Genomic DNA, 8749 nt, shown 5'->3' on the forward strand with positions numbered 1-8749 from the left:
TATTTGCTACTAGCATCACATGCAAGGTACAGCCGGTGGGATGTCATTAGCTCTGCAGGTATTTTGCAGAGATGCTCATGTCTTTTTTTTGCACATCCAAGTCTCAAGTCTTTGAGAGAGAGTCCAAGTCAAGTTTCAAGTCACTGATGCTTGAAAGGAACATTTTGTCTTCCAGATTGCTTAGAACACTGCATTGATATATCTAAGTAAGACATAGCTTGTATTGTATTGTCATCACTCCTTTATTCATTAGCATATTGTATCAGCATTTAGTTATTTGGTATACTGCATGATCAGGCTTTTGCAGAGCAGTATGAAAAGAACAATCCCCAGCTACAAAATGAGGTAAAGTTCTACTTTACATAAACATTTTTAACAGATTTTTAACAGATTTCATTTCCTATCTGTAATATTTTCTTTATCTGCCATCTCGGCACAAAGAACTTCGAATGCATGCCCAGTGTGTGTAATCGATGTACCTGCTTTATGCATTGTGACGTATTTTTGACAGACAACCAAGAGTTGGCAATGATATTCATCTGTGTTTGTGTATAACTAAATGCTTAAAATGCATATAATCATGGTACCAACATTCAAAGTTATTCCATAGTTTTACAAAGAGTTAGAACCAGATGCTTGTGTTTTCTGCTTGATCATCACATCCTGATTCTACAGTAATGGCATCATTTCACATATCCAGTTTCTCTGTCTCTCTGTGCAGCTTGCATCAAAGCGGGTCTTCCAGGGATTAGAGGAACTATAAACCACCATACCACAGTCTTCTCCCACCTGTCCCATGTTGTTTGGTTCACCATCCATCCAGTATCTTTGGAAAATCAAATCATTGAAAATAGAAATTAACATTATTATTATAGCATTTTAAGAGAACAGATATTCAGCTCTCACCTTTGCTCCACCTCAGTGACGTTATTAATCCAGACCCACGTCCCCTCTGCCTTACTGTCAGTGAGACCAACCCAGAATGCGTCCTCCCACATATTAGGGCCACCTTTCATGTTTTCAATGGTATGACTTACAAATTTCTGTAAAAGCACATAAAGGAACTGATATTTTCAAACAGACACATTGTAAAATCCATTTCAACATTGCTGATATATTCTTAGCAGCATTTACGCCTCTTTTTCATTAGTTTTCATCTCACCTGCTCCTCTTGGTTATCGATCACAACCAGATCAGCTCCACGACTAACACAGTCTGCTCTGCTGTCTGGCCAGTTCTTTTTCACTTTATGAGACTCCAGGTAAGAAAAGAAATAACAGGACGAGTTGTAAAAAATCCAGTGGGTGAGGCATTTTCCACAACCTCCCTCCGGGAGAAACAAAAGATTTTTTTTGTCACTTCAGGTGTTTTGGGTTTTCTGACTTAACAGATTAAATTAAAACTGTATCTCTAAGTTATGACATGTCTGTCTCACCAAAAAATGATATATTGGACTGCAGACTTGTCTTCTCTGTCCTCAGTGTCTCAATCTGTCTCTGATAAGCATCATTGATGGCTTTCTGATGCTCAATCTGCACGTTCATCAGCGTGTGGTTTTTGAGCGCACTCTCTAAAGCCTTCTTGGCCTCCTCTTCAGATTCGGTCAGTTTGCTGTGGTTCAGGTAGTTCAGCTGATTGATGTGCGTTGTTGCATCTGAGTGGGAAACATGGAGGGAACCCTCTTTGACTTTGGCACCTGAAGAAGAGAAAACACACTCTCACCAACAAGCAAAAAGGATGTCAAAACAAATGTAGTGCTGTAGTCAAATACCTATTTTTAAAATAACTGAAGGAAAGTTTTATAAATCCATCCATCCATTATCTATACCCACTTATTCCTATTAGGATCACAGGGAAATGCTGGAGCCTATCTCAACTCTCTTCAAGCAAAAGGCAGGGGTATACTGTGGATAGGTCATCAGTTTATCCCGAGGCGTTTTACAAATCCTTTGTGCTAAAGTCTTATAAAGATTGTTAAAATTGTTCTTTCTTTCAGGAGAAAAATGTTTGGCTTTTAAATTTGTAACAGGACAGGACTAAAAAGTCATCAAAAATGATTAAAAATGATACTCTTTGAATAAATGTTCTTATATAATGACCTAGCTCTGCACTGACTGTAGATTAAAGAGCTGTTTAAAAAATAGGCTCAAATATTTGTAGATATATTTTATTTCACAACAGTGAAAAAGTGTCAGTTCAACAATTTAAAATAAAACAGCAAAGAAACAGGGAAATGAAAGTTACTGTCATCTGTCATACTCACAGTTAATGCCAATAACAACAGCAGCTATCAGCAAAACAGCATTCAGCAGCCCCAGGCACAGTAGAATAAGTCGGGATCTTGGTAAAGTGGATCCACCTGTTTTCACAATATGTAAAATTTCATTGATTCAGGTTAAAGCTTCCAACATGAACATTCCTCCTTGGGTTAGAAAATAAAGTGGAGATTAGTTTAATTTCATTTGTCAATACTGAAAAAATGAAAACAAACCAAATATCACCATTATTTTCCTGTAAAAGATGTTTTGCTTACTCAGCACTATCCACATAAAATCTAAATATTCTGGCTAACGTGAACTGTAAATGATATGATAAACAAACTACAGAAATGTAAACGCAAAGCTACAGTCACTGAGGCCTGGTTGTACAGTTGGAATATTTAACATGTATCTTCAATAGTTCTCTTCAATTACTAACGTTTTCATAAGAACATTTAACCAGTCACAAGGTAAAAAATAAGATACAATGAAAAAAGGACTAACCAGCTAAAAAAGCAACAGATCTATTAAACAGTGTTGGACCTTTCAAAGTCATACCTTGTCCAAATATCCCATAGAAAGTGGCGTTTTCATTTGTCCTTCTCTGTGGAGTTTCCATCACTGTGCAGTGCACTGCCCATTCAACAGTTTCTCTCCTCTTTTATAGCCACAAGAAGAGGAGTGGGTTTGACTAGGACTGCTTCTTTCTATTTGTGAACTTTTCCTTATACTGTGTATTTATGTACATCTATGGGTTAATGTTTGAATTAAAGTTAAGAATAAGAAAATAAAGTTCATGAATTCTCAGTGAAACTTGAGATTATGGATTTACAGAGGTATTACTGGGAAAACTCTTTCCACTCCAAGTATTAGTCACCAGTCTAATTATTGTTCAGTGCCCTGCCCATGGACTGTTAGGGCATAAAGGGCCACTCCAGGAGGTTCACATTGTTTTATGTCACGTGTGTGAGACTTTGACTTTGGGTTGTTTTGGGGAAATGTATCTTATCTAAAGCCAGTTGCCATGCAGGCTGCAATTTGGCAAATTCATGTTTCACAAGTCTTCCTGCGCCTCCTGCCAGGATATAACATGAGTTTGACACCCAGAGACTTCATAATGGGGAAGACGTGTTTCTGCTGATGTCTAGTATTTGGCTGTATGCGTTGCAATGCCATGTGGAAATATTTTCACAGAAATATTTCATTTTCATCATTAAGTTGTGTGATTGAGCAATCATTTTCTGCATGTTGACTCACTTGTGAACCTTCAGAGTCCGCCAGAGCACCAGCTGGTTGAAGTCAACCTGCAAGCTGTTTTATTCTCTTCTTTTGTTTTTATAAATGCGTCACTATCCTGAGGGATGTGTTTTACACCCTTCTTTGCAGTGACTTCAGTCTAACAACAAATGAAATAAGATCACGACAAACCTCGCTGGTTAAATCACGCTTTCTGCTATAGCACAAATGAAGAGGCACTGTTGTTAATATATAATCAATGCATTTATTCATGAGGTGGCTTATTTGACGCTTGAACTAGTTGGGTTGCATTTCACATAACCATTCTCTGGCATCTTGGCAATTTCCATCAAACCATGTTCTCATGGGGGTATCTATGTTTATAAGTGCTCCACAGTCCTCACCCTGTGCTCCGTGGTTGTTGGGCTCCCCTTGTATCCAGTACCTAAAGCAAGGTTCATGTTACACTTTCACAATAGATGATGTTACAATGTAAGTTTGGAGCATATGTCAGTAACAGGTCACCACTGAACATCTGTCTACTTTGATGAAATTGATTTAATCGCATATGTTTGAGAAATATTTCAGTCAGATTTTAGTCTTTAGGTAAACTAGAAGGCTCAGTTTCTGATTTAATGAATAAGTTTCCACCTAGTCAGAGAACTGCTTGTAAGATTTATGGTCTAATTTAATTAAGATATTACCATCAACACATCTGAAACTCCTTAACACAGCAACACTGCATAGCAAGTATTAAGTGTCTTACCCTCCATCTTGCAGAGTCACATTATTTACCCACACCCAAGTGCCCTCTGTCTGAATATCTGTAATGCCAATCCAAACTCCCACGGGCCTGCTCCACCATGGTCGAACACTACGATCCAGTTTTGGTAGGTTCTCAAAAAGACTGACCTAGACAAACAGAAGTGAAGTTAGAATTCTAGTTTCATACCAAAATCAATGTTAAAGGCATATTGTGACTGCAACATGAAAAATACAGTTAGCTGTGGAATAAAATTGATGACAATACAATAAATATTAGTAACCTTACTTAATGTTCAGCACTGACAGTACTGCTTTACTTATTTATGTGTTGACTCAGCTAGATGGTAATAATAATAAGACGGTACTTTGTTGTGGTGTTGTAATGGACTGCTTTTTCTGCTTTTGTTCCACTTAATAAAGTTACCTTTAGATCTGATCAGAATTATACAATTATACAGTTGTTAGAATTATTCATTTACATCATTGTAAAACATATGTGTTCATTTTTACACAGTTATATATGATAGTTATTTAACATTAATTAAATCCAGTTTTACTACTTCTTTAAAGACATGTGAGTGATCTCCAGGTAGAATGTTTTGAGTGATGGACTAGTAGTGGTTTGTTTTCACTGTTTTGCATCAATAGCATTTACTAATAAGAGACTACTGTGCATGAAGTGTAGCTACATAAAAACATGAAATATATCACTGCCTATCACCCTTTACTCTCTGGTTTACAGCATACTGCACCCACCTGCTCCTCCAAATTATCAATCACAGCCAAATCAGCTCCACGACCGATGCAGTCTGCTCTGCTGTCTGACCAGGTCTTTAAGGGATTTGATGCAGCTTTAGCATGGAAATAGCACGATGTGTTTAATAAAACCCATCCTGAGCGGCATCGTCCACAACTTTCCTCTGTTAAAAAAATTAAAAGTACTTCAAAAATACCACAAGAGGACACGGCGTGTTTCCAAAATGCACTAAGAATGTGTACGCAATATAGCCTCTCACGCATATCAGATGCAGCGGCCATCAGTGTAGCTCTCTCCACCTGAAGCGTCTCAAGCTGCCCCTGAACCGCATCACTGATGGTCTTATTCTGTTCTAACTGCAGCTTAAGTTGTTGATGAATTATGACTTCCGTCTCTAATGCTTGTTTGGCCATTTCTTCACTTTTGATAGCTTCACTCTGCATTCTCTGAAGATGCTTCACCTCTATAATGAGTGTTTGCGGTATCATTTGCTGGGTAGAGGATTCATTACTCACACTGCCACCTGTGATTGATAGAGATAAGACAGCCAATACATTGTTACCAATCCATATCACTGGGTATTTAAAGGGTAAACACACTTAATGAAATAAACCTAGTAAATGTTGTCCATACACTACTAAATATATTGGTCAGTGCAGTGTAGTGAAGTGAAGATTCAACACCTCCCTTGAAGCAGCTGTACTCACAGTAAATCCCAATAACAACAGCAGTTAACAGCAGAATAGTGTTCAGCAGCCCTAGACACACGGTAATCACTAGATACAGTGGAAGCCTTTTGGACCCAACTCTGATGGAGCGCGACAGTCCTGAACAAACAGTTTGATGTGAGCTCCACATTAACAAGAGATCATAATGCATGAAGTTTCATACCATTATTAAAAGGTCAGTTTGAAAACACAAGTGTACCTTTGCTTCCTGTAACAGGATGAAATGATTTGCCATCTGTGCTATAGTCATCATTTGAAATCATGTTTGTATATCCCACTGGTCTTCAAGTTTTCACTCAGAAACCTTCCTTCGGTGTCACTTGTTGTACACGGTGCACCATAGATGATTTACCTGCCCTTTTATCTGTGTCAGGCAGCTGCTGTGTCAATATTACAAAATTCTGTCCACGTGTGTTTGTGTGTGTGTGTGTGCTTACGTTAGGCTAGTTGTGGTCCTGATACCTTTAGTTTGAATGTGAAACTGTCTCCTCATGGTCTTAAATATTGCTGTCCTCTCCCTCATATATGAAATTGTCTCCTCCAAGTCTTGTTCTTTTATTTGTTGTTATTTTATGTTCAGATTGGAAAGGACTATAGACTTAATGACAGACCGACACTCTGCTTTGGCAGGTTGTTGTATTTTGACCACATAGGGAAAATTTAAGCAAATGTGAGTAAATTTATGTTCTCTACATCTGGAAACATGAGTTATGATCCAGTTAGATGTGGGGCATTTTAAATGGGTGGCCATCTTTCACAAATATTGATGCTTGCATGCTAACATTTGGTGTTAAACACAAAGTACAAGCTGATGGAAACTGATGACAATGAAAAGTTGAGAGGATCAATACAAAACAATGCAATTTTTGGAATCTCTCATTAAAGAGCCACATCATATAAATGATGATCCATGTATTTGTTCATCTTACAATGATCCTGGGTTGTTTGTAGGATTTCAGCCTCCTCAAAGACCAGACATCCAGCCTGGATACAGCTCAACATGCACTCATGTAATATTCATTTACTTCTGTTCTATGCAACCTACTGTGGAAAGCACTGATTATTTCAAGGTAGTAGATAAACTCAAAGGACTAGTGTTGGAATATTTTCAGGACATCTCGATGTTTTTCACAATTAACTGCAGATTTTACTACAGCGTGGCAGCAGTTGGAGATAGGCACCATGGCAGGATGCACTGATTCTCTTTTAGTTTTTAGAAGGTTATTATCAGAGCATCTAAGTGTGTTGTAGGAGGAGAGAGGCTTCAGTCAGGGCAGCACACCCCACCCATAAGGGAATATATGGATGACATGACATTACAGCACCATGTACCAAAAGGCTGTTGGATAAGTTGAACACTGACATGGGGGCTAGGGTTAAGGTTAAGCAAGCGAAATCTAGAAGTATTTTAATGGTAACAAGTGCACTATCAAGCAAAAGGTTTTGTATAGTGGAAAAGGGAAATCCAACAGTGTTAGAGAAGCCTGTTAAAGATTTAGGTGCAGTAGGTGTTATGTTGCATATCCAAAGCCTGAGACTGCAGATAGTGACTGACATTATAAGTGTAGAGAGAATAGAGGCCTTTGCTTTTAATGAACGTCAGAGTGGTAATTCAGGTATAACTGGTAACTTCCTATCCACTAGTAGAACTACTGACAGCAACCAAGACACTGAGCGGGATATAGCGGGATGTGTGAAATTGCCTAACAAGCTGGTGGGGCTGACCATGGCAGTTTAGCTAAAGCCGATACACTATAGTTGGACTCTCTAACCCTGGTCCTTGAGCACTACTGTCCTGCTTGTTTTCCAGATATCCCTGCCCTACTCATTGCTGATTACCTGGATCAGGTGTATTCTGCCTTTGGTGCAGGGGTGATTTTAGACTCTTTTTAGGGGCTCAAGCACACCTAGATTTCATCTCAGCACCCCTAAAAAATAAAGATAATTATTAATCATTAGGCCTATTTCTAACTAGTGAACAAACATGTTAATTTTGCGAACATGTTTTGTGCCACTTATGTAAAAGCAATGTAGAAGAAGAAGATAGCTGTGGATTTCATGGTGGAGATTAAACCCACAAGTTAGTTGAAAAGCAAATAGAGGTGCTGCCTGTTCTGACTGTGAATATTTAATCAATACTGTGACTTAGAAAGTGTGTGTTACAGCTCCATGGTGTGAATATTGTCAAACAATGTTAGCTGACTTAGCTGCACACTTGCCAGGTAATGAGCTACTGTAACTGATGCATTTCATTGCTTTAGTGTAAGTGCAATGAAATAGCAATAATGTGTAGTATTATAAAGAACTGCAGTTATTCTTCTTCATCAACAAATGAAAGAAAACTCAGTTGTATGTTTACAGCAGACATAAGGGTAACTCTGCTCCACATGGCACATTAACAAACCACTGCTAAGCTGTGTGCAGTTTTTATGTTGGCATTACACGAAATCTGTTCTTCCATAGATGGAGACTTTGCTTTTTCAGACAACCAGGTTCAGGTGAGAAAGTGAGGTCAAAATGACACTACCTGACTGTGTGGCTCATATCAACCTAATATACCATTAGAATAATGTTATAAATCAGTATGGATCAATTCATACTGTTTATTAGATTATAGATTGTCTGATTGAATGTTAAGTTTGCTATTTGGTTGACAGCACAGAGAAGCAGGGAGGAGGACAGGACAAGTGGCGAGAGCAGGCTTTAGTCCCCAGATAGACGTGGGAGTGAGCATATGGCCCTGTATTAATGACACATTGTGCTCAGCCCCCCTAAAAGTCTGGTCCTAGGATCGCCCCTGGGTTGGAGTGTCAGAGGTAATATCTCTTGAAGTAAGTAAAATGAATTAAAATTGCGAACTTAACAGTTTATAAAATGTAGACCACTCTTTATATATGATACGTCCCTTATTTATAGGGAATCTTATTGATACGTGCTGCTTGTAAAATACTTTCCAAACCTCAAACTGTGGATGTAACTATGTAACTAACCCAGGCCGCCTCAAT

The 8749-nt window shown here is 38.4% G+C and overlaps 2 protein-coding genes across 3 annotated transcripts; both read right to left on the reverse strand.

Annotated features, from left to right (window-relative positions):
• Positions 1-101: 101 nt before the first annotated feature.
• Positions 102-2987, reverse strand: LOC113129563 (CD209 antigen-like protein E). 2 transcript variants are annotated; one of them, XM_033325024.1, is made up of 6 exons: positions 2817-2987; positions 2264-2359; positions 1436-1696; positions 1163-1323; positions 907-1043; positions 102-826 (listed from the first exon to the last, which is right to left on the reverse strand). In XM_033325024.1, the coding sequence occupies exons 1-6, from the start codon at positions 2875-2877 to the stop codon at positions 670-672; spliced, it is 873 nt and encodes a 290-aa protein (XP_033180915.1). In that variant the 5' UTR covers positions 2878-2987; the 3' UTR covers positions 102-669. The 2 variants fall into 2 exon arrangements, with proteins under 2 accessions (XP_033180915.1, XP_033180914.1); XM_033325023.1 differs by having other exon boundaries at positions 224-826; positions 1163-1329; positions 2817-2983.
• A 136-nt stretch (positions 2988-3123) lies between these two features.
• On the reverse strand, positions 3124-6079 carry LOC117152624 (CD209 antigen-like protein B). Its single transcript, XM_033325022.1, has 6 exons — positions 5944-6079; positions 5724-5843; positions 5276-5539; positions 5016-5179; positions 4261-4406; positions 3124-3939 (listed from the first exon to the last, which is right to left on the reverse strand). The coding sequence occupies exons 1-6, from the start codon at positions 6005-6007 to the stop codon at positions 3792-3794; spliced, it is 906 nt and encodes a 301-aa protein (XP_033180913.1). The 5' UTR covers positions 6008-6079; the 3' UTR covers positions 3124-3791.
• Positions 6080-8749: the final 2670 nt, after the last annotated feature.

The sequence above is a fragment of the Mastacembelus armatus genome, chromosome 22, assembly GCF_900324485.2.
Source record: "Mastacembelus armatus chromosome 22, fMasArm1.2, whole genome shotgun sequence".
Lineage (NCBI taxonomy): Eukaryota > Metazoa > Chordata > Actinopteri > Synbranchiformes > Mastacembelidae > Mastacembelus > Mastacembelus armatus.